We start from the raw sequence: 25,910 nt of genomic DNA on the forward strand, positions 1-25,910 counted from the left end.
GCTGTGAGCATCTCCAGACACATTAGGTGGTGGGTGGCCTTGCTGATGGCTCCAAGTGCCACCTGGACTGAAGCAAGCGTCTTGAAGGAGCTGGTGAGGGTGGGGGAAAACTCAGAGAACCCTGGGCTGGAGTAGCAGTAGGGATGGGGATGTGCTGAAAGCAGAGAGCAGGAGCCAGATCCCATCCAGGGGATTGCATTGCCGGTGTGAAAGGGGTATGGCCTGATCCCTAGGGAGGAAGCCACACAGCATCTGGTGGCCAGCTCCTGATCTCTGCCTTTGGGTGTCTCCCCAGTGCAAGCCCTCCCGAGGCCGGAAGCGTGGGTTGTGTTGGTGTGTGGACAAGTATGGCATGAAGCTGCCGGGGACTGACTACCTGAGCGGAGACCTGCAGTGCCACGCATTTGACAGCAGCAATGTGGAGTGAAGTCGCATCCCTTCCCTCCGCCCCATCACTATCTACCCAGACTCCCTTCCACCCTCCCCTCCACACCTCCCCACGCCCCAGGACTCCGATTCCTTTCATCTCATGTAAGACGAAAAAAGAAAGGAAAAGAAAAAAGAGAAAGGAAGGAAAATGAAAAAAAATCAGAAAGGGAAAGAAAGAAAGAAGAGAAGTAAGGAAAGGAAATGTAAAAAGAGAAAAGAAAGAAAAAAGAGAAAAGAGAAAAGAAAATGAAAAAAGAGAGATGAAAAGAGAAAAGTAAAGAAAAAAGAGAAGAGAAAAGAAAAAAGAAAAGAGAAGAGAGAAAATAAACCCTGAAGAAACTGAGGACTCGGAATCTACAACAGCCTTTTGACAACAAGGACTCAGCAAGGAAAGGATAGAGCCAGAGACTAACCAGCCATGGCCACTCTGCCGTCCTGCACCTCTCCCCAACACTGCCTGCGCCCCTCTGCTACAAGCGGAGGTCACCCTGATGTAGGAAGCTCTCCAAGTTGGTGATTTTCCAGTAAGGGTTTTGAGCAGGTTCATTTTTATTTTTATATTTTTTCATGTTAGTTGATTTCTGAAGAGTCGAGAAAAAATCTTGCGGCCACCAGCTTTCCCCCTGCAGTCCTGTGGAGCGTCCTCCCCATGTTGCTGGGACTCTTGAGTTGATTTCCATCTCAAATGACTGCCCCCAGTCCAGGCAGATTACATCAAGAGAGGAGGCATGGGACTGTTGGCTTTGTGTCTGGAGATGAGCTGGGGAGAGAAACACAGATCCTGCAATGGCACAAATACCCCCAGAAAATATCTGTGGACTTCAAAAAAAGTCATCCAAAAAGGAAATAGATTCTTCCCTGTCCAGTTCGTCTTGAGTGGAAGGTCTGTAATCTTCTTGGACAAGCAGGACTCTGACCATTGTCCATCCAGGTGTGAAAGCATTCGTCACCTGCATGCACATGTACTAGTGTGTGTGTGTGCATTGATGTGGCTTTTCCTCCTTGCAACGCTTCACCTGGAAACCTGCTATCAGTGTTTCAATGTAATATGTTATCAGGGGGATACGCCCCTCCCAAAAACAAATAATAACCTGCTGGATTAAGCACAGAAGCAGAGTTATGGAGGAGCATCGGTGCCTGTGGAATCAGGGCCCCATCAAACTGAGGGCTGCATCACTGTCCAGACTGAAGTATTCCTACATGGGGACAGGGGAATCAGGGCCAAAACTCTTCACCACCCTTTGCCACCACAAAGACGACCAACTATGGAGATTTTTTAAGTTTTTCATTTTCACAGCCAAAAATGTGGTTTGCTCCAGGGGAAAAAAAAAACCCCAAACCTTCACTTTGTTTCATCGTGGTTTTTTGTTAAGGCTGGTTTATAACTTTCCCCATGGGTAGGAAAAGGCCAGTCTCCATCCTTATGCATTGAGGATACTGCTCATGTTGCCACGGCTGATTCCCACCACCGTGCAGTAAGATCCTGTGATGGGCCCTTGCCATTAACCTGGGACCCAGCTCCTTGTTGAGTGACAGCAGCCACCGCACCATGGAGATCCACTGCCTCAGGCATGCTGGGACAGCCCTCAGCTGCCTTCCTGACTCATTTGTTGTTTTTAATGTTTGCATTTGATTTTGGGACTGTTGCCTCTTGCTTACCCTTGACAAGGGTCTCCACGATGTTGGTGCTGGGAGGAGATCCTGCAGTGAAGGGAAGGAAAGAAAGGAAAGGGAGCTGTGGGGTCTGGGTGCTGTGGTGGGCGAACACACCCACTGGGAACCACATCCTACTGCCATGGCTGGAGCTGGCAGCTGGCACTGGCCAAAGGACGCAGCTGATCTCAGGGGGAAGGTTCCTGAACCCCCAAATCCCCTTTGAGCTTCTTGGACCTGGGCAGACAAAAATGGAGGTCCACAGCATCACCAGGACCCCACCAGGACCCCAGTGGGGATGGGACAAGGGGGATTCAGCACTAAGGGGTTCTGGTGAAGGCTTCTTGCCATCACAGATTGGGAGCCCTCACAGCCTCCCATGAGATGACATCACTGCCCTAAGCACCCCATGGGTCCCCCACCAGGATGCTTACCCTGACTGGAGGGGAGGACTGGGCACCTGCGGTTATTTCCCTCCAAGTGACAGTGGAGGCAAGTTTTGTGGATGGACTTCCATGGAGACCCAGCGGAACATGTTTCAACCTGGAGACAAAGCACCTTCCCATGCTGAAAAGAAGGAAGTGTGCCATCAAATGTAGATCTGCTCCCAAAAAAGCCTGTTGGAGCAGGGTAACCCCCATGTTGCTGGAGGGGAGCATGGCGGGGGCTGAGAGGGGGACTCCTCCAGGCTCTGCAGAGCTGATGGAGCAGGGTTGGTTTAATCAGAATGGTGGGTTAATGCTGGGGTGCAAGTGGGGTAAAGAATGGGTGAAGACAGCAGCAGGAGGAGGAGGGGAAGCTTGTGCTAACCCCAAGGGCCACTGGTCACCATTGTTGACACTGTCCGCTTGCTGATCCCTGTGCAAAACCTCCTCACTGTTATAGGCCAGTACCACCTTTCCCAGGATCCTTCCTCCCTTCTTACTTCCTCTTTCTTGCATTTTTGTTTGTTTGTTTGTTTTGTTGTTTAATTTCCCAAAACTTGAAAGCCTTTGGCTGCAGAGAAAGGAGATGTGTGCCCCCCGGGGTGGGATGGGAGCAGGCAGAGGGCAGCAGATCCCCATAGACCTTGCCTTTTGGGGAGCATGCTTTTGCAGGGTGACAATTAGCTCAATAGGGCCCCATGGTGGTGTCACGATGAGGCCACCACAGACACTGGGAAGAGGACACAGTGCGATTCTCTGTCCTTTCCCTACAAAGCAAGTCTACTTGGCCCTGGGAACCCAGAGTACCAAAATCCATCCCACACAACCCCCTCACCTCTGCACATGCCATGCTGCGATGGCATTGCCTGTCCTGTCCCCACAAACCTGGGGGAAGGATGATGGATATTTGGGTTGCACCACCCTTGCCCCCAAGATCACCTCAGCTCCCAGGATGAGGCACCAAGTGACCCCCCCAGCTTCCCACTCCTTCAAGGATCCCCAGCAGGACGAGGCTGTTTGCAGGCTGCACTAATATTTAGGACTGAGGTTGGAGCCTGGGTCGGGCTGGGAATGAGAGTGACTTCAGGAGGGGTTGGTCACCCTTGGGTGGCAGTGAGGAGGTGCTCCCATTCTCAGCACCCAGCAGCACCACTTTGCATTTAGGGTGAGAGAACCAAAAGGGGCAGATTTGGAAGCTGGGGAGGGTTGAGGCACACGAGGAGATGCTGGCAGTTTGTGCATCGCAGGGTGTGAGGCTCAGGGGTCTCTGGCTACGGTATTTGCACCGAGCCCATGCCGGTATCTAGGTTGAAAGCTGGGAAGGAGAGGACAAGGATGGCTCAGGACAGCCCTTCCACCACATCTGCCTGGGGAGTGGTGCTCAGTGGCTGGGCTACCCCTTGTCTGTACTGCAGTGGACTTCCAAAACCACTAGTACAAGAGCATTTTGCACTATTTCTCCGCTCTCTCCCCCCTTCCCTTTATCTCTACCTTCCCCATGAAAATTCTTTTTTGCTGTTGGTTTGGTTTTCTTTTTTCCTTCCCCTTTTTTTTTTCTGTTGTTGATTTTTCTTCCCCCAAATGGAGCATTGTATATTTAAAGAACCGTCAGTTCACCTCACTTCCAGACCGCTGTCCGGGCCCTGGCTAGGAGCCCTGCCTGCTGTGGCCCTCTCCCCAGCCCCACCAGCCCCCACCACTGCCACCGGGACAGACGTCACCGCACACGTTACCCACCATTGTAACACAGTTGTTAAAACACACCAGATTCCGAGTTTCCTGCCTGGTTTTTATCTTTAAGCAATACTCACTACACATTTTACGGTAGCTTTTTATAGCTTTACATACATACGGTAGCTCTGTTGTTTCGTTTTGGTTTTGTTGTTTTGTTTTTTTTTTTTCCAGTAAACAAGAAATACTCATAATCTTACTGGTGGGAAAAAAAAAAAAGCAGTTTGTGAAAAACTGACAATGGAAGAAGAGCTTAATGCTCTGTTTAGCATTTTGTACTTAAAAAGAAAATCTCACATTTTATTAAAAAGTGAAGATTGCTGTATACTATTTATTCAACTTATAATTTATGTTACTCTTTGATCTTTGTCTTTTCTCATGACAAAGCATTTATTTAATAAAGTTATGCATTCAGTTAGCTTGTGCCTGACCCTCGTGGAGCATCTGTGTGCTGGGGCCTGCCAGTGAGCTGCTCCAGCCCCGAGCATCCCACGGCCGCCTGTGTTGGGTCTCTTGGGGGGCTCAGCCAGCTCCACAGGGGTGCTCAGGGAGGTACAGGGCATGGGGTAAAATGGTGGCAATGCTTTAGGGGAGCTTTTGATGATAGAGCAATCTGCTAGGTGAGTAATAAAAGTTGCAAGTTTGACTTTACAGCCTCCTGAAAGCAGAGCTACAATTTTTTTTATTTTTTTTTTTTTAGAATTTTCTTTGCATGGGTGTGACAGTGCTGCACAGCACACACATTCAAACAGCTTACCAGGGTAAAGTACCTGGCAACCAGTGACATTCAGCCCCTAAATGCTATCTCAAAGTGAGCTCTACAGCCTGGAATCAGATGTCCTATTTGAGCCTCAGACCTCATGGGGCCGCTGGAAGATTTGTCCCACTGTCCCACTGTGCAGGAACATCCGTGGAGCTGCAAGGCCCAGCCAGGCTGTGGTCCTCAAACACTGTGTGGCATCTCTTGGTGACTCAGCCCCCTGCCCTCACCAGTGCTGGATCTGCCCGTGCCCCACCGCCCAGGCAGCCATCACCCTTCACTCTCCCACTCACCCCCTGATCTCCCTCCTCCTGTGCCCCTCTTCCCCTCCATTCACCCACCAGCATCACCCCGTGCACCCACAGCAGGGCTGGAGGCGAAATCATCCCCTTTGCCCCCACACTGAGGACTGTGGGTTGCCAGGGCTGTGCTAACACGCATCCCGCGCCCATTTCACAGCACATGAGGCTGGCACAGCCACCCCGTCCCCTCATGAACACGCTGTCCCGCACGGACACGCTCCCGGCTGGGCCCGACGCCCCCGCGCAGCACACAGGCCGGAAGCCGCGCGGCGCCGCAGCCGCCACTAGGCGGCGCCACGCCCCGCGCGCCTTGCCCTCAGGGCCCGGCCGGCCGGGCAGCGCCGCGTCGCTGCCGCTCCCAGCCGCAAATTGCCCTGAAATTGGGCTTTCCCGACAAAAAGTTAGTGCTGTGCGCCCCGCCTTCAGCTACGGGCTAATAAATCACATCCCAAGGACAGCTGGAGTGTGTACGTAGCTACAGCTGCACACAGATACGGTCATACATTCTTATGCTAACGATGTCCTTTATATTAAATATAATTGTTTCTATTAAACTATTGCACAGGTTTTTATGATACACCAAAGTACTAGGAAGATATTCTTCCCTGTGAGGATGGTGAAGCATTGGAACAGGTTGCCCAGAGAAGTTGTGGATACCCCAGCCGCGGGGTTCAAATGCAGGCTGGAAGGGGTTTGGAGCAGCCTGCTCTAGTGGAAGGTGTCACAGCTCCTGTTAGTTCCCCTCTAGCCCCTGGACAGAGGCCAGGCACTGCTGGGCTCTGGGCTTGGGCACCTCTGTCACCTCCAGCCCTCTCTGGGCAGCACCTGGCTTGGAGCCCCTTGTGTCCCACCCTGGTACTTGGCCTTCCCCCCACAGCATCACCTGAGCCACCTTCAGCTGCCCCCCTGAGGCATGAAACAGGATATTAATTTGTTCCTTTTCCCATGTTCTTCAGTTTATATCACACCCCCATCGTGCCTGTCCTCTTTCCCCTCCCCTGCAGCCTCATGCACTTACTGCCTACTGTCCCCACAGAGTTTCCTGGTTCTCCTCACCACCTCACCACCTGTCAGTCCCAAACTCCTCGCAGAGGGTAGAAGAAAACAGAAGGTGAAGAAGCCCAGTGGTTTTGCCTTCCTTGGGAGAGTCCAAAGGGCAACCACAGCTGCCTGGATGCTTGATGCTGGGGGTAGCACAGGGCCTCTCCTTCAATGCTGCAATTTTAATTGAATGTCATGTGGGGGTTATTATTATTAGCCTCCCTGTGATGCCCAAATACCAAGCTCTGCTGTCACATTCCCTGTGGCAGCACTTCTCACCCTGGGAGAAGGTGCAGGACCTCTCTTCCACAGCCCCATGACTGGAGCAGCTCAGCCAAACTGTGGTCAAACACAGACCCCATACCTCCCTGCACCTTCCCAACATATTCACAAGGTCCCATGGGTGTAGCAGGAATATAGCCAGGCAAAAGGTGAGTGACATCAGTTCCTCCCTGTTCACAAAACCAGGGCCAGTAACAACGAAAAGCTCAACTTCCATTACTGCCTGTCAGGCATGGACAAAGGAAGAACAGGGACAAATTTGTGTGTGATGCATCAGGCAAAGAAACCTGTCCTGTGAGCAGTGTGGAGGGGAAAGTTAACAGCTTTCCAGTATCCTATTTAATTTATTCCAACTTTATGTAGCTCAGCTTTTTCGAAAGTCAAAAAGGCAAACACATAACAAAACGTCCTTATTCCTAAACAAAACAAAGTACAAACTGGAGATGAGAGCCAGCATGTGCAAGTTTTATATGAAAAAGCAGAACACCCTCAGATGTTAACAGAAAACAGGCAGCATCATTTTTACAGTCACTTGATTTTGCATGGAGGTGTGTTTTCTTCTTCTTTCATGTGCTCCCATTCATACACATTCCCATATGCCCACCCCCAACATTCCAAAGGGGATTCTTCCCCTGTCTCCTCCACTGCCATATCCAAACCCCTGCAAAGTCATGAGGGCCTTAATTTACAGAGCCCACCTGTGACCTTCACACTTGGGACCTGAAATGTGGGTCCAAGAAGGGGGACAAGAAACAACAAACCATTTAAGGAAAGCTCGAGACTTTTACTCTAAGGAGACCGTTTTTGCAATTGCTTTAAAAAGGATATCCATATTACAAAAATTTTAAAGGAAGAAAATAATAAAATCTCCTTGCTTAGGCAATGGGGAAGTTATTTATTCTCACCATCAGTGTACTCTGTACAGAAAGAAATCAACAGGTGAATTAACAGCAGAGACACATCTCTCCTCAGCATGTCCAGCACAAAACCTCTCAGAGCACCTGGAATCACTTGGATTTCATCTATACAAATGTGTATGTGGGCAGAGCACTGTGTGTGTGTGTGGGCCTTTACAAAGCACAATATATATTGTAATTTACTTACAAAAAGAAAAAGTTATGTGCTGAATAACAGATGCTCACTTCAGTCCCAAGCAAAAATGGAGGGACAAAGGCAGCTGCTTGGGAATGCAGGTTTTAGATGGGGTTTTTTTTTTCCTATCTAGAAATAAAGAAAAAATGAATGGGAGAAAGAGAAACATTCCCTGGCTTGTTATCCTAAATCTACACAGGCATCTTTCCACCCAGCCTCAGCAAGTTCATATTAGCTCCCTCGGCATAAGCTGATCCTAAGAAATACTGTGCAAAAGCCCTTCAAATCCCCTGGAAAAACAAGCATTTAGCTTTGCCATCACCCAAAGGCCCCATGCTCCCAGACCACTGGCTGAAGCCAGGTCCCTGTGGAGTTGGCTGTTCCCCAGCACCAGGAAAGGAAGCACCCAGGGGTATCGTTAGGGGGCAGCTGCTCCATCTTTAGCCCTTTCCCTCACTGCTGCCTCCTTGGGGAACACATCCCAACTGTGGTTAAGTTCCAGCTGGGAAGCCCGGGGCTTTCTTCCTTCCATCCCTCCTAACCCACATTCCATGCCAGGACCGATGGCTGGGCTGGGGCACAGGGGACTGGCAGGACGCAAGAGGCAGGTGACAGTATTTACAGTCTTTGGTCTTGGGGAAGAGAGAGAAAGAGGGGAAAAGGCTGGGCTCTTTAATTTTTTTTACCCTCTCCCACCCATAGCAAGGGGTATTGTCCCCTGGGAGGGGTCAGGGAGCACACGGCATTCTGTGCTGGAGGATGCAGAAAGATGCCGCGAAGCAGCAGGGAGGGCAGGGCTGCAGGGCGAGGAGCAAAAGAGACCAGTTCTCTGGTTTATGTTGGGTGAAAGACTAAGAAAGCAGTCCCTTCTCCTTGCAAACCCCCCACCGCCTTTCCCCTCCCATTATCCCTCCCCTCCCCAGGAACCAGGCAGCTGAGGAAGGAAGGCAGCACACAGAACCCAACCCCAGTCTCTTCCAGAGCCTAAAGAGACATGCTGAAACCCATGTAAAATCCAGCACTGGGGCCACAGTGAGCCACCTCCAGCCAGCAGGATCACATCTGTCTACTGGCTCCGCAGGGCGTGTGCTCCCCGGTCCTCCTGCTCATGGGCTGTGTAGAAGAGATGGCACTCGGGGTCCCCACGGATGGTGGGTGCACCCTGGATCACCTTCCCATGGATGGGGTCCACACACCAGCACTCACCACGCTGCCCATTCACTGACATCTTGCACTGTGTGGAGAGAGACAGGACAGGTGTCAGAGTGAAGAGAGGGACAAAACAACCCACTTCTCAGGTCAGCCAGCCCAAAGCCCCAACACTGGCAGAGCTGGGGTTTCTCTGGTGATTTGGCACTAGTTTGGATTTAGGCAAGATCCATGGGATGCTTTACTCAAACTCCTCAGGGCCTATGCTGAACCAGCAGTGTTACACCAGCAGTCCAGGCTGAGGGCTGACCCTCTTTCCCCAGGGTCTGTGCCAGGGACCAAGAAGCCATTTTTAATGAACCAGAAGTACAGTTGTCCCTGAAATGCATCATGCTTTGCCAACAGTGGATGAAAGCATCTTAAGAGGCAAAAATCCCTTGGGAAAGAGGGATGACAGAGGAGCTGTATAAGATCATTCTCACCTGCACATTAGGCTACACAAACATCAGATCAAGGCTCCCACGGCCAGACCAAACAGAGATTCACTCATCCCAGAACAGAGGTAGGGAGCACGGTGCATCTGGACCTGGACTCTGTCCTCCCAGTCTTATTAGAGAAAAGGTTCTTGGCCTAATGGTCATTGTCCTCCTCCTGCCCTGCAGAGCTGCATGCACTTTGAGCCTGATGTTCATCCCTCTATCCCCAGCAGATACACTTCTGAACAGGGTGTAATGGGAGATGCAGAGGTTACTCCAAGCAGGCCAGTGCAGGCTGACTTTGTCCCCGGGCACAAGGAGCAGCAGAGACTGTTTTTTCTTCTGTAGCACACAAAGCATCACTGCAGTGTCTGGGCTCATTCCCCAGACGTGGCTCATCTTACAGGCAATTTGCCAGCTCTGCTCCATCCAGGCCTTCCAAATATGCTCATGCCAGAGGATCCAGCCAGCCCATGGGGCTCTTCAGGGGAGATGGAGGGTGAGGGTCCAAGTGGGACAGAGACAGGAGAAGGGACAGAGGGAAATTATCTCAGAGCATCCTATTTTTTTTTTATTTAATGTTTCTGATCAAGGGGTAGAAGTAGCCCTGAGTAAAAGGCCTAACCACAAAAACAGCATGGGTCTCCCTCCAAAGGCTCAGCTATAAGGGATCCTCTTGTCCAGGTACTATTCACAGGGGATTCTAGCCAACCCTCCACCAGCTGGTGTTTTGCTGTTTTTCCTGGCATTTTTCCCCATTCCTCAGCCACTGACACCTGGTGATTTTGCACGGATGAAGCCAAGAAGTCAGAATTCAGACCCACAGTCTGAGTCCTTCTGGGTCCCATAAATAACTTCAGAAGCATGCTGCACCCCAACTCCCACCTTGCCTGGAAGGAATCCCTCCTGGATCTATGGGACCAGCTTTGACTTGTGGAGGAAAACCAGTAAAGCACAGTAGAAACTTTCCTGAACCCCAGAACTGCTATCTGCTTTGTCTGCAAGACTGGCCAGCATTCAGTCCCTCTCTGCTTTTCTCCTGCAGCAGGGCCCAGACAGGACAAGACCTGGTTTAAAGTTCATGAAAATAGACCTGGACAGATAAGAAGCTCTTGTGAGGAAGAACTAAATTGATTCTCCATCTCCGGGCTGCCCACAGTCATGTGTGGATGTGGATTTCATCTCCACTTGCAAACCTGTGGCTGCAGGTGCACCTGGGGGTAATTAACCTGTCCATGCCACATGCAGTATTTGCTGTTTACCCCACACCTTACATCACATGCAGAGTGTCAGCCCAGCCCTGAACTGTGCATGTTCTGTGTCTGCACATGGTGGGGACAGTGAGCCAAGGGCTGCTGCTGTGAGCACAGACAGCCCCAGAGCTGCTGCTCTCCCCCCTTACCTGTTTGAGATTGTACAAGCCATGCTTGTCACAGTTGGGGATGTGAAGGGAGTAGAGGTGCTCCAGGGGCCCTCGCTCATCTGGCAGCCTCATGGTGGATATACGTTCCAGGACCTGATCCAGCTCCTGCTGACAAGGGGTCTGAAAGCAGCCCAGAAAGCAGAAAAAAGAATAAATCAGGACAATGGTGCCATTCAGCATCAACACTGTGGACAGTGGGAACACCAGTAAGGATGAACACCTGTGTGCACATCCTTAAGACACAGGTTTGCCACTGGGTCCTGCTGCAGTCTTCACCTGCAGGCACCCAAAGTCAGATGTGCACAGACATGCACATCTCTCCTATGTACCTGACATGGCCAAGAGCTTACATAATACCAGGTCCCAAGTCCTGGATAGAGAGAGAAGAAAGCTCAGAGAAGTACTGCTGGTCGCGACAAGTGACATGAAGCAGGGCTAGTCCGGACAGACCAGGTGGGTTTCCATAAGCATAGCCCAGAGCCCACACCTGTGATGCAGTTTTGGCCCAGAAGTGTAACTCAAAAGTATGTGAGACTCCATCAGAATGGAGAGGGAAGACCTGGGAATGAGAGTACCCAAAGCCAGCCTCTGGAGGCATCCCTCTTGCTCCACAGCAGCTCCCAGACAGGGCTTCCAGCCAAGGCAGTCTGGTTGAAATACTCCTGATGTGAGCCAAATTGAGTCCACACCTCTCTGCTTTTGCAGTGGGTGAGATTTTTTTGCAAAGGAGAGCAACAGTGTGTGAGCTCTCAAAGTTGATAGTGCCTGCATCTTATTTTGAACCTCTGTTTTGCCTATTCCTTGGAAGGTATAAGGACTCTCTTTTAAAGACCCTTTCTGTCCCTGCGCTCCCCAGATATTAATATTCTGTCTGTTTACAGGGATGTATATTGTGCACCCTTTGGGCTGGGTTTCCATTTCCATCCCTATCCCATCTAGTTGCCTTGATCAAGCTTCCCACTAGAGGGAAGCCACGGCCAAGAACTGGATAACAGAGACGGGGACAGGCAGGGAGATGGAGGACTTTGAGCACTCTCTGCTACAGGACAGTCACACAGCTCATCCTCGGGGCTTGTGGGCCCCCTTAACCTGGCCTGGGGCTGCCCTGTATTAGGCACAGACCCACTTCTTCCCCCTCAAATCCCCTTGGGCCATGCCTACTTAGGGAAAATGGGTGTGAGAAAGCTAGTTCATGGGCAAAGGACATGCCTGCACCCCTGCAGAGGTGGGTGTTGAGCCAGCAGAAGCCCCCTTCCCCAGCTCTGCCATGAGGAGGTGAAGCTACAATGGAAATAATGCCTCCTGACCAGCACATCAAAGTTCATCAGATGGTGTGTTTGGCCCCAGCATCAGGCCAAAAATGTTTGCTTTTCCTCTTTTTCTTCTCCCCACTTTCTTCTTTCAATTTATTTTTTGTTTTTAAGACAGTTTCTTGCTGTGCAGATGCCACTAAGGCTTTGCATTCAGCATTTCCCAGTGAGCCCACAGCTGCCCCCTTAGCTCCCCAAAGCCCTGCCCTCTCACCCTGCCCGTCGACAGCCGTGACTTTTTGGAGTCCTCGTGGTTGTGATGGGCCTTGCTGACTTTGCCCATCTGCCGCTGCTGCTCGTTCACCTTCTCCCTCATCACTGCCAGCTCCTTCATGCCTGTCTTCATGGGCTTCCTCCCTCCAGCTCCACTCAGGATCCCCACAGTGCCATCCACGTGGTTCTCAGCAAGAATGCTCTCGGACCGGTCATCACCATTATCTGCAGGAGACAGGGCAGACAAGGAAAGCGTCCAGGTCAGTCAGGCGCTACCTCATGTGTTCATCCCGCCCTGGATCATTTTCAGAGGTGGCTGGTTACCAAGCCATAAAATCTTTGCATGCAAAAATTTTAAATTGCATTAGCCCTTTCATCTGGAAGGTGAGAATAGATCCTTTCATTCTGGAGTTATTACCACTCTAAAAGACAGTTTGGAGAGCAGGCAAAATCGCTGCTGGAGAAGTTCTTTCTGGCTTTTCTTTGACCTTCTAAATTACTTCCCAAGAATGCAATTTTCCCATCAGAAGTCCAGTTGGATTAGAGATGCCAAGTGTACTTCAGCTCCAAAACTTAAAACCACAGTGATTAGTAACAATATCTTGAGTCCGTCTATCATCCCCCAGAGTATCTCCAGGAATACTTACTCAATATTCATGTGCTAAAATAAATTCTCAGGCCTGCTTTCAGAAATGCCTTGCCTCTGTTTTGTGGCTACCCTAACATCCTTTGGAGATCCTGCCATTTCAGTGATCATCATCCTTACCATACCATCTTTCCCACTGTTTGTCATACACTGTGTTACTCATTTAGCTTCTACCTACTTCTGCATTTGGCCACTTCTGCTGAAAGCCACAAGATCCCCACCTAGTTCAGCCATTTCAAAATCAGTTAGTAGAAATCTGGGGATTTCTGGACTTTTTCCATCTCCTCTACTTTGTGCTTTATGCATTTTCCCAAATCACTGGAAATTTCTAAGAGCAAGCCTTACCAAAGCTGGACACGATGGTCACAATGCTGCAGACACCAGTCTCTTTGGACTTAGCAGTGGCAATCTGGTTTGCTCCAAACACCCAGAAGGTGACAGCTGAACCCTCATTGCCTGCTCTGATCGGGCTGAGCAAACACATCTAATACTATAGCTGAATCTAATATTGAAGTTGACCCTGCATTAAGCTGAGACTTGAAGCAAGACCTCCAGAGGTCCATTCCAGCCCAGACCTAGATTGAACCCACATATGCACATCACCTCTCAGTGCACTAACCCAGACCAGGCTTTGTGTGTCTCTGCATGTATCTCTCTATGTAAGACTTCTTCAGCAGCTCCACAGGTACCACACCACAGGACAGACCAGGCTGTTCTTCCTGGTGGTGGTGACAAACAGAAGTGTCTTTTAGCATTGCCAAGGAAGAACTGTAGCACCCAACCTCTCAGTACCAGCATTCTCTCTGGCACCTCTAATTTCAGCTTTCCAGCATTATGGAACTCAGGCACTTATCTAGAGGTCAAGAAATCACATCAAACCATGCATGATACAGGGCAAGCAATGCTTTTGCTCATGTAAAAGTGCTTAATTTATGGATCTCTCCTGCTTCTCAGAGGACCAAGCATACAGAGCATTTACAGATGTTAACAGTTCCTTTTTTCAAAATCTGCATCATGATGTTTTGTTAGGGTATAGCCCTACTCTCATAACAGAGTGAAAAATCATAATAGCAAGTGTTTTATTTCTGCCACAGTTTTCTAAGCTCTTTTCAGCTACTAAAACCCCAAGCTCACAAAGGAGAAGCTGTGAGAAGAGTTTTTTCTGAACTTACTCAGGCAACATGCAGCTGTCTGATGCCAAGGTGGCCCAGGTGGACTGGATCAAAGAGCCATCCAGCCCAGCCTGCCATTCATGAGAGACCATCAGCAGCTGCTTGGGAGAAGAAGGACTATTCCCAGTCTGTACAGCAGACCAGCAGCAAAAGCACTTTCATGGCTGAATACTGCATCTGACCCATGGGATTTAACAGCCACCAGAAGACCCATCCCTCAATGGATTTGTCCAGTATCTTTCTGAACTTCCTCACTATTTCCAGAAATACTAAATGCATTTGGTCAGCAGGTTTTTAGCTGCCTAGGTAGCAACTGAAAAGCAAACATGGGGCAAAACCAATCTGGCAAAGTCCATTACTTTCCTCAGTTCTGGTTCCAGATGAGAACTGAGACCAGGTTTGATAGCCAGATGGGCAAGCTCAAAGTCTAGGCTGCTGTCTGGTGATTGCCATCTGGCTATCATCCTAGGAGTCAGACAAGCAATATTTTGAGCAGGAATATTCTGTTTATATGCCAGTCTCCCCGTTAATTAGAAACACATAGTGAGAAGAGAGAAGGCCATGAGGCTGCCTTTAGAGAGGATCAAATAAAAAAGCACCATGAAGAGATGGGCAAAGCTGGCCAGGCCCTGATCCTCAACAAGCTGCTTAGGAGAGTTTTAGCCTTCTGACTTCTTTTGTGCTCCTCTCCTTGGTGTCCCACCAAGTTGTCAACAACAGCAGTAGAAGGGCAGCAGCAGGGCAGCTTCTCAGACATACTGTAGTCCCCTGCTTCATTCAGAAAAAGATGGTACAAACTGACAGAAAAGCAGCAAACTGGAAGTGGTGCCTTCCCCCATCCATTCTCACTCCTTTCTGCCTCCAACTAAAATATATAGACATCTGCCCAAATAAGCACTGTGCTAGTAAATGCAGGCAAGCTGGTAAGCCTCTTGTCGGCTGATTCATTCACAAAACCTGCTTCTGATAATATTTTCGCTCATTTTTCTCAGTTTCCAATGCTAACAAATATCAGCCCAAAGAAAACCACCGATGGGAGTGGAGTGTGCAGGCCCATGTGCATGAACACACCCAGGGACAGGAGAGACTGGTCTTGGCTCCCCAGGCACCATCACAGGAACAAGACTGGATCAGAGGCCAGGAAGGTCTAGCTGCTATTGACTGTAAGCTCTCCTCTCCAAGGCCAAGTCAGCCATGGTGAGCCGTCCCTTTCACCCTGCTGCCAAGCTGGACTGATCCACCTGGGGCTGATGCCAGAGCCTCATCACAGCTTTTCCGTCTCTCAAATCTGGTGCTGCTCTTAGGAGAAGCTATCCTCACTTGGAGCTTCCAGGGATGGCTTAATCACAGGGGAAGGAAGATGAGACAGAAGAGGTTGGCCCCATGTGGAAAGCACCAGTGTTTCTGTCAGGACAGGCTGCATGCATATGAGGAGCCTGAGCACCAGGTGTGATAGACCATATTTGAAAGAGCAAAAGGGCCAGGGAGCAACAAGAAGAGTGGAGAGATAAAGACTCAAGGTCAGGAGAGCACAGAGCATGCCGCAAACCAAACAACCCCTCTTAAAGCCAGATAATGCTTTTTAATGCTGCCCAAAAGCTGTAAGAAATGCTTATGACTATCCGTGAACTAATGAAGCCACCTACCCACCCCTACCAGCATGGGATGGGCAGGTATGCAATAGCCTCAAGATACACAGCCCTAATCTGTCTGTCATTCTGGCCAACACCTTTTGCTGACCAATTTCAATTCACACTAAATATATCTGTAAGGGAGTGGTGCCAAACTTCAAAACAATTGTTTTATAGTTCTTTCCTATGGCATGTGGAAAACATCTCCTGTGTTATTTTGGATCAAAATTTAGAAAGCTTTGTGCAGGGTGGGACAAGTGTGGCAGGAATCTAAACAGATAGCTGAAGTTCTCCTGAACACTGCTGTAGAGTCCATGAAACACCTCTCTCCTTGCCAAGAAAACAATTTCTTTATAGCCTTTTTCAAGGAAAATTCCCATTGGCTTCAATGGGGCGAAGACTTGGCTGAGGAAAAAGCCTGTTCAAATGGCCATCAGTTAACGTCTGTAGGGAGCTGCACTGTCTCGCCAACATTTTCAAAAGCAACTACCAATTTCCAGTACTAAAATTCTCGGGAATCTGGTTTGAGACCTCTAGGCACCTCTGCCGAGACAGCTGAGAAACAGAGGGGCTGAAAAACAACCTGTCACTTCCAGAGCTACAAGAAAAAAAGTACCACACACAAAAAAGCAGCTGCCTCAGGTTAAAAATATGTTTTTATCCCTTTGAAGAGCCCTGAAGCGTATCTGGGCTGCAGGGCTGGACAGAGCCAGTAGCACTCACTCAGCATGGGAGGGCCAGGCTGTATCACGGGGAGCACACACCATGCCAAGGACCGCAGCTGCCCTCGCCAGTGCTGCTCCTGTTCTCTCTGCACTTGCTCTCCTTCATCAACAGTTTGCCCAGAGGGTTTCACGTGCATTTTCTTATCTCTCCAGGGTGTTTGTACAGTGTTCAAATGCTGATTAAAGTCCCAGACCCACAGAAAGTTTCACCCAAGTGGCCTTCAACACCCTGCCTGAAACCTCACTATCTGGGGGTCCCAGATGTGTCCTGGGCTGGACAGGGCTTACACCTCCCTCCCGCAGCAATCACAGCCTCCCTTGGCCAGCACTTTCCTTCTGAAGATGTCTAAGGGCTTTGCAGTTCATTAATTACCCTGATGACAGAAAGGTGTCCATCCTGGATTGCACATGGTTAAAAAAAAAGGCACAGAAATATTTGAGAGTGCTGCCCAAAGCCATGCAGGGAATAGATGGGTACATCCAGAAGCCCAAGTCCTGGCCTGGCACTGCACTATGCAGAGAAGTGAGCACACTTGGGGCTGCAGGAATGCAGCATCCATGGAGAGATTTTTCACCCTGAGCAGTGTCGTCTACCTTAGCTAGGTTTGGGGGCCGGGGGTTGCCTGCAACTCTTTTAGCTTTTTGTGTCTGCAAATTCTACCATTTCAGGATAATTTAAATGCCTGTTCTTTTTGCTCGCAACTCTTTATTTTAAGGAGCAGAGCTACCTGTCCCAGGCTGCCAGGAAGCCAGCGCTTGTCCTGTGCAGCCTGAAAGCAGACAGAGCTTTTAAGCCTGACCTTTCATATGCACAACAGCTCCAGCAGAAGCATTACTTGCAGGAAGGTGGTGAAGTAGCAGACAAACCCCAAACACAGCCCCAGTGACCTCTGTATCATCAGTCTGCAAAGTACTTCTAGAAAGGTCCTGGGCAAAGTTTCCTGTGCAACAGCTCTGGAGTGTGTGTTATGACCTGGAGTTCAGAAACCTCAGGAAAACTTTGCCAATAAGGATTATACTGGCATTGAAATTTCCTCACAGCAGGAGCTGCCAAGAACAAAGCCCCATGCCTCCTTGCCTGCCCAGGACCTCTGGCCCACACCCTACCCTGAAAAGGACCCAGGGTTTGCTGATTTGCACTGCCAACCTGTAAAGCACTGAGCCATGGCACAACATCCATCCATGTTCAGCTGGTGGCAGAGGGAAAACGTGGGACCACCAGTACATGGGCTGGCCCCAAGCATCATCAAGCCTGTCTAGATGCAGCTGTCCATAGGTAGATGAAACCAAAGCACCACTCAAGTTGCACTCTTCACTTTGCACAAAAGTGCAACTGGAAATGCCACAGAGAGAGGATAAGCAATGGGCTGTGTAGGAGAGGAGGCAATGGCAGAGGGGCACACATCAGAGAAGAAGCATCCCCCACCCAGGAATAACACCTTTCACAGAGGCCAACCATGGATGCCCAGGGGAGAGGCAGAAGAAAAGACAATTACACAGCAATTCCTCCCCAGCTCTCCTTCTGGCCATCGGCAGTTCAGGAACTAAAGGTATTTCATCTAGGCTGGGTTTAACAGTCACTGACAGACCTAACTAGCGAAAAACTGTGCATGACTCCTTCTGGATTCAAGTAGAGGGATACCCCCATACTACTTCCTGCCCCCTCTCCTCATCCAGCAGCCTGTTCTGCTTAGCCTCATCCAGTTCTGCACAGGGAACATGTCACGTTTGAACAGTTGATCTGGTTGCAAAGGATTTACAAGCCCAGAGGTATCTGTGCCACCCAGCTTTCAGGAGGACTGGCCAGAAGATGGGTCATCCCAATCTCTCAGAAACACAGGCTCCCATGATACACTGATCACTTCAGAGCATCTCTCCCATCTGCTAAAGAGCTCCCAGGACCCTCTGCCTGCCTCCACTCCAGAGTTATTTCATCACACCAGCTTGCTCAGTATCAGCGATATTGCACACCACAGCCAGAAAATTCCTGCATCAGTCTCCAAGAGCTTGTTTTACCTGTGTGATAAGCTGTCCACAAAGCACTCTGAGATCCCCTGGGGCCAAAAGCCCTAGGGCTCTGCAAACACTTTTTGGTTTTTTGGGGTTTTTTTGCCATGAGATCTTTTCAGCCCATCTCTACCAGCAGGGAAGGCAGGACTGGGGAGGGAACAGCATGTTCTGGCCAGGGGTTGCTTAGCAAGCTCTTCTCCCTGCCCTGAGCAGCTGGCACCGAGGGGTGATCCAAGGGGCACCCAGTGCTTTCCTTTGACTCAGGCATCCTACAGGAAATGCTTTATGCTCCTCCAAAGTGCCAGGGACACTGACTCAGGGCAGCACAGCTTTCAGCAGCGCGCTTTGCTCTCTTTTCTCTGCCTATTCCTGGTGGCTGGAGAGCTCAACTTTCCCTCCTCCATCCACCTAGGTCCACAGCCAGGAAAACTTCTTACCACTGCGCAGTGCCCTGTAGCACACCTGTGTACTTCTGCACACCAAGTCCTCCAGCACCAAGGGAGAAGCAATACTGACATGGAGCTGATGTCAGATGAGGAAAGGAGAGGGACAGAGATGTCCCTTCCCCCAGGCTTTACTTCCAACAGTCTTTTTTTCTTTTTTTTTAAACCATGTTTGTAGACTGGTTTCCCAAGGATACAGGACTTGTGCAATTACACAGCCTGCCTCTATGTGTTTCTGCATGTGCATATGTTTGTATGACTGCCTGTCTCCCTATTAGGTCTCCTCCCCCTCCACCTCCCAATATATCTACAAACACGTCAGCAAATGCCAACTGCATCTCAAACAGGAACACAATTCACAAAAATAGTAAGTTTCCACCATTTCATGGAAATGTGCAACCAGGCTGAAGAGAGACAAATAGCAGGGTTTGTTGTGTTAGCTTTCTTTCCAAATTATTTGACTGATGGGCCATGTAGCACATTACCAGTCCACTCTGTACAGACCCAGCACAGCACAAACCACCGCTGGGGAAGGTCTGCTCCAGCCCTCCTCCAGCCAGCAGTGAGACTCTATGAGCTCATCCTGTTCCCTCCCACACCAGCTGTTCACTGTGTGCCAAGAATGGTAAGTGAAAATGCTGTTGAGGACCCTCAAAAATGCAGGGGAATGCTCCAAGTCCCATCATTTACCAAGCTTCCACTTACAATCCTGCTTTCCTTTCACCACTTCTCCTGAGCACTGAGCTGCTGCGCATCCCAGTGTGCAGCTACAGCAGAGACACTCTGGACTCACCTAAAAGCTGAGGCTGAGGAGCCAGAGGTTCTCATCTCATGGCTGATGACAGTTTTTTTGTGCATATACTTAACCTCAACATGTGTGAAGGCAGCATGCTCAGGGGAAAGACCTAAAGACCTTAATGTGTTTGGAAGGTTTTGCTGAGTGAGGCTCTCTGAGCTCCCTGCCACCATAAAAGCATTCCCTCTTGTTAGTGAACCGTATCTCAGCCTTTTCAACACAGTTCTACAATTAGCCCTCTGCAAAGCTCCAACCTTCCCAGCAGAACTAAATGAATTAACTTGAAAACACTTCCAAGCTTAAATTAATTGCACTGCAGCTTCCCCATTTGACATTGACCCTGTCTGTAAAATCCCCAGAGTAGCTACTACTCAGTCATTAGGGGCTTCTGCCTGAATGAAACAAGCCATTAATCTTACCAGGCCAAGTCTCCGCTCTCCTTCCCCAGTCACTCACATGCATCTGTGTGGTCTTCAGCCACCCCAAAAAGCCTAAACCAATTTCTAGCATAAGATCAGTGCCTAAATCCTTGGTTCCTATGAATTTCTACAATAAAACAAAACCACAAAACCACCTTATTCATTTCCTATAGGTTTAACTGCTGTGTTCAAATTACCTGTATTTCCCCAATGGAAACACGGGTCCATCTCTAACCCCAAGTCCAAATCCATCCGGGCTTGTGCATCCCACAGTCTAGACTATGCAAGCACGGAAGAGCTTGCCTTACCACAGCCTCCATGAGGGTGCCTGCATGTTCATTACTATCTAGATGATCTCTGTTTGGCATTGGGCTGCTGCAGCTTTCTTTCCTGCAGGAGAGACAGAGGTTGCCAGAATTACAGGAACTGTGAATCTCAACAAGGCTGATTCCCAGGTATGGTGCTCTGCAGCCTGCCAGGAAGGGTTGATGAAGGACTTATGGTCTGATGGACACAATCACTAACAAGAAACTCTTCAAAATCACAGTAAACATTTCTGCCTCCCTCACACATTTTGGGAAAAATTACAGTATACAGGACCTTCTTCTATTTTTAAATTATATGTTCTCCTGTTTTTAAATTATTACCTTTCTAGGTGCAGGCAGCAACAAGCAAACACCACGCTTGCTGGAGATAGACTGCTAAAGATTAGTTTAAACCTGCACAAATGAAAGATGGGCTACTGGACAAAGTGCTCACATCTGTCCATGTCTCTTGGGTAGGGTGCTTTAGCCAAATACAAGACATCTGGCATCAAGGAGAGGTGGCTGAGGGAAATTTTGTGGGTTCTATCATATAAGAAGCTAAGGGAGATAGTCTAGAGTATTTCTAACAATGCCCTCTGCCTGTTCCGGCTATGGCTCAAGGACGGACAAAAGCTCACCAAAAAGATGTCTTCTGGCTCTGGAAGCCCAACTGCAATTCACTGATTTTTGAGTAACCATTTGGTGCCTGTTCACTACCCCCATCAGGATCAATGGCTGATGGGGAAGTGGCTCTGGACACGGTATGAGAGGAGCCTATGACAGAGTACTGCACCATCTGGGAAGGCTGTGTGCAGCACAGCCAGAAGTCTGACCTTTCACCCCCAAGAAAGGTGAAAAAACCTCAAAACCAGAAATAAAAAATCTCCAACCAAACAAAAAAATAACCCACAAATAAAGCAAAAAGCACTTAAAACCCAAAGAGGTGCTTCACCCTGCCTGGGAGAGCCATCTCTCACCTTTCTCTGGTATTGCTCCGCTCCCTTCTCAGCCACATTGGCTTCTCCAGTTATTATGCATACAAATGGAATGAACTTCAGTCATTTGTATTACCAGTTTTTAAATAACATCTCACTTTTCCAAAGTCAATTTTCCAGACGGCAGCTCAGGCCAGGGCTCCCCTCACCACCCACCCAAATCTCATTGCACATTTCCTCAAAGTCTGCCTTTTTCAAAACACACTGTTATTGCAGTAATTCCTTCCTACCTTCTCAGAAACTCCTCCAGAGCCCCGCAGACAATACCACCAGTGTCACCTCAAGGTCTGCTGGACCCACTGTCCCCATGCAGCCCCTGAGCCATACGCCAGCCCTCAAAGCCAACCCTGTTTTCTTTTTCCAAAGAAACCAGCATTCCCCAGGGACAAAGCACAGGTGCCTCCAAATAAAACCAAAGCACTGAACTGAAGGTAGAAAGAGCGATTATCTGCTGCAATTTAGTTGAGCCTTTTTTGCCCACCAGCATCTCCCAGCTGCCTCTAGCACTCATGGTCATTATCCTTCCCTCCTCATGAGGGCTAATACTTAGTTGCCAAATCCCACATTTAAGCCACACATTGAGCTGTTCCCAGATTATGTTTTTTTCTCATTTAACATCCAAGCGAAGCAACATCGCAATTGTTTCAGGTTACGTCAAAACTCTTTGTTCATCTGTTCTTGGGGCAGTATTTCACTCAGTTTTGCAGTCATTTTCCTCAGTTTCTTTAACCTTTGCTTTATCCTTCTCCCAGCTAGAGGCAAAGCTGAATTTGAACCCCTGTGTTTCAGTATTTCATGAGAAGGGACTGAACATGGTCTTGCATGTGTACTTGTGATGCACATTTACTATTTATCTCTTAGTATGTGCACTTACTGAAACAAGGCAACTGCCAACCTCTAAGGATAAAGTCTTCACTGATACAACACTGCTACTGAAATAAAAAGGAGCTTTGACAAAACTAAGACTTTGCAGATTCATCCTACTGCTGACTGGCACATGCACACATGAACACAATGAAGGGTTCACAATGGACACTCTACCAGAAGGCAGCAATTTGATCTGTAATAACTATTTGTGGCGTACAAGGGCCATGCACATGCAACTAATGCAAGTCACCTTTAAGGTCCCTCAGTGACTTCCAACCTCCAGAGCCTACAGCATGTCCACATCTATGACACTTGGCCTTCAGAAAGGGACGTTTCCTCCCCACAGGTGGAAGGGAAGCAGTGCCAGGCAGCCTGCTGCTTCACTCTGATGTCGTTGCTTTGGTCTCTTGCCTTTCTAGAAAAAGGGCTGGATCTCATTTTATTTGAAAATTACTCTATTTTGGGCCACCCGTGAAGTTGCCCCAGTTCAAACCTCTGGAGTATGCAAACTCCTGCTGAGCAAAAGGCAGGAAGAGAGAGTCATAAAACTGTGGCAGAGGAAGGAAGAAAAGAAAGGGGAACATCAGTAGCTGCATTACCAAAGAGTATGGGGGCATTGCAAAGCTGAAGAAACACACCACCACAAAACAGAGTGATGAAGACAAATGTGATAAGCCAGCTGAACCACTCAAAGAGAAGTTGGGATGTACATCAATCAGCTTTCCTGTCAAACAGCTCCAGAAAGCATTTTGTGTGCAGCCAGCCAGCATGCTCAGCACCAAGTGCCCTAGTGTGTTTGGTTTACACCTGATCTACGCAGCACCCCTTTCTTGGTGGGATGATCTGGATACTACTTGAGGCCTTGGAAGAGATCCAGACATGTGGCAAAGAGCCCCTGAAAGGTGGGATGTGCTGGTACATCAGGTTGGATGGTCCTCAAGTTAGAGAAAACCACCCCTGCCTTTGTAAACAAGCCAAATTGTTAAACACTGAGCTTCTGCAAAGAAACACGGGCAATCCCCTGGCTTCAAGGACTGGTGTTCTCACAGAGTTCACCCCAAAATGCCAGATGCCATAGGCTGGCTTGTGGCGTATGTATGTTTATGTCCTTCTCCAAACCAACCCTGAACACTGTGTAAGCCTGGTGTGGGTGAGCCTCCCCAGCCACAGCCCAGCCAGCTGCTCTGAAGCAAGTAAGGCTCACACTGTACTCTGCCGGTGTTGTACAGCATCCAACAGGTTTTACCTGGCCTTTATCTATAGTATTTTGGAACCCCCACATTTTCAAAGCAAAATGCAACAGTCATTTAAGGGCATGTAAGTCTCCAGGCATAGGGTCTGGGGAAGGAGCCCATCAAGGGGGCCACTAAACCCTCTGGGAAGCCCTAAGGTGGGAGGCTGTCTGTAGGTAAATTGCCCTGGAGTGAGGTAACTCACACTGCTCTCAGACAGACCTCCACAATTGGAAAACACTGTAACCACAGCCATCTCAGAGGCAAGGGGGCAGGAGCCAAGGAGACACTGGGAAACAACAGCCCCACTCCAGCTACATACAGCAGCTATATACCCCTTTCCATCAGTCCCCAAGAACAAATGCACTGCTGCACTAGTCCCAACGGGGAAGTAATGGGCACCCACACCCACCTCCATCACACTTGGTCCATCAAGCTCCACTTCATTAGAGCCACTGCTGCCACATCTGTTAGTGCTTTAAGGCACACACATCTGGCTTAATTGAGCACTTGACTTTATTGCTGCTTTATCTCCATTTTCTGAACAGGCCTTGAGGAGAAGGTTTTGTGTGGCTGAAGTTTGCTTTTTTTTCATTCTTCCTTTTGTAATTTATTTTCCACTGAAATCCCACCTGAAGCAGGAACAAAAGCTGCTGTGACAGCTGCTCACAATCTCCGGGGTTGCTTTTAGGAAAGACTCCTCTCTAGACAATAAATTCTATCCTAAATATTCTGGTTTATGTGCTTCGAAGCTGCAGAACTCAACACCACCAATCCTCCCTTCCCACTCTCCTTCCCTAGCAAAATATCAGAGTTAGTGGCAGAAGGTGTAGTACACGTCAAGAAGAAAGAAAAGAAAAAGGATCTTGCTGCCCCTGCAGTCTGTGAAGCTTTGCCTCTGCCAAGTTACAACAAACAGGAAAAGCAGAATCAAAATACAGCCCCCGTGTCCCCCCCTCCATCCACGCAGTGCAGGCTATGCTAGTGCCAGCTACCGCTCACAAACAATCACGCTGCGAGACTCCTCTGGCACATCCTTCCAGGTGGCCTGAAGAACAGAAAAGCCTGGCTCAGAAAGCCTGCATTTGATGCATGCAGTGCTTGAATCCCTTCCAGAAAGTACAAGGGTCCTTCATGCCCCCAGACTGAGGAGAGGTTACCTGAAATGCCCTTTGCCAGTTCCAATGATGGAAGATGCCTGTTTCCCTGTGAAACCAGAAGCCAGGCACATAGTAGCTGCGAACATAAAGGAGTGCTGGCTTGAAATTTGGCTATTTTCCCACTAAGCCAGCCCAAGTACTTCACAGCCACTGGGAGAACAGTACTGGTGCCTCCTGGACAAGGAGTTAGGGCACCTTTGCTGGCCTGCGGCATCCTCACAGGCACCCATGCCCAGCATCCTTCCACAGCTTTCAGGCCATGATACAGGATGGGCGCTATCCCAGACAGTATTTCTCTCACTGCAGACTGAGGTTGAGACTGCTCAGCAGGCTGCCTGACTTTCATGGAGCACCAAATGAACACAAATACATGATGCTACTTAATGCTAACACAGAATGCAACCCACACAAGCAGCCCAGGAGCTCTATACCTGCTAAAAGCAGGATGACCTGCTGAGATGGGGGCTATTGCAGCTTCAGGGTAAGTGGATGGATGAAGTGATGTTTCATCACACCACCACATGTCATAGCTGTGACGCAGCAATCCCCACAATCTGTTTCAGGCACCCAGAAGGAAGCTTCTCAGTTACACCACCACTTGCTTTTCATGCCCATCAGGTATAATCCCTACCCCCACCAGCCATGTCTCCAAGTGTCCTGCCCTGACCATCAGCTCCTTGTTCTCCTGCCTGCCACATACAAGGGAATCCTGTTCAGCCAGTGTCACACCTCGTGAACTCTCTCTTTCAACTCTTCCAATGGAAGCAGGCGTCAGTGTCCTGCCTGTCCCCCCTCCTATGAGAATAAGATATTCAAAGCACTGTCAGCTCTCCCAGTGCTGTGTTCCAGTTTGATTTCATGCTGCAGTGCTGAGTCCAACCACCCTTTATCCCTGTTGCCTGGCATCTTTTCTCAGATGTCTGAACACAAAAGCCACCCTCGAAGCAAGCAAGGAGTATTAGCAGCAGCCGAATGAGCTCCCCTGGTCCTTCCTGTCCCAATCAAACAAGACTTCAAGCCCAGGAAAAGAAATATCTGAATAGTGAAGTGAAAGAGAGTCAAAATGTAATTAAACTCTGTGCTTCCTATCCCAAACTGGTAATGGATGTTCCTGTGCATTTGATAATTACTCAGGCACTCTTGTTTCACTAGAGAGGAAAACAGAACTGTCTTTAACAAGACAGATTCTTCTGGATTTCATGGGAGGAAGGCAGTGATCACAT

At 49.1% G+C, this 25,910-nt stretch overlaps 2 protein-coding genes across 2 annotated transcripts in view; one reads left to right on the forward strand and one right to left on the reverse strand.

The window, feature by feature from the left end:
- IGFBP5 (insulin like growth factor binding protein 5) overlaps positions 1 to 4,656 on the forward strand; it is a 23,760-nt gene extending 19,104 nt beyond the window's left edge. Inside the window, exon 4 of the mRNA XM_085066850.1 lies at positions 296 to 4,656. Coding sequence (XP_084922976.1) covers positions 296 to 427 — 132 coding nt within the window. The 3' untranslated portion in view covers positions 428 to 4,656. The remainder of the gene's footprint in view (positions 1 to 295) is intronic.
- The window catches only part of IGFBP2 (insulin like growth factor binding protein 2), a 62,329-nt gene continuing 40,453 nt past the window's right edge, over positions 4,035 to 25,910 (reverse strand). Inside the window, exons 2-4 of the mRNA XM_085066849.1 lie at positions 12,288 to 12,511; positions 10,743 to 10,883; positions 4,035 to 8,949 (exon numbers count right to left, since the gene is read on the reverse strand). Coding sequence (XP_084922975.1) covers positions 8,782 to 8,949; positions 10,743 to 10,883; positions 12,288 to 12,511 — 533 coding nt within the window. The 3' untranslated portion in view covers positions 4,035 to 8,781. The remainder of the gene's footprint in view (positions 8,950 to 10,742; positions 10,884 to 12,287; positions 12,512 to 25,910) is intronic.

The sequence above is a fragment of the Lichenostomus cassidix genome, chromosome 7 (genome assembly GCF_008360975.1).
Source record: "Lichenostomus cassidix isolate B80296 chromosome 7, HeHo_3.0, whole genome shotgun sequence".
NCBI classification, from domain to species: domain Eukaryota; kingdom Metazoa; phylum Chordata; class Aves; order Passeriformes; family Meliphagidae; genus Lichenostomus; species Lichenostomus cassidix.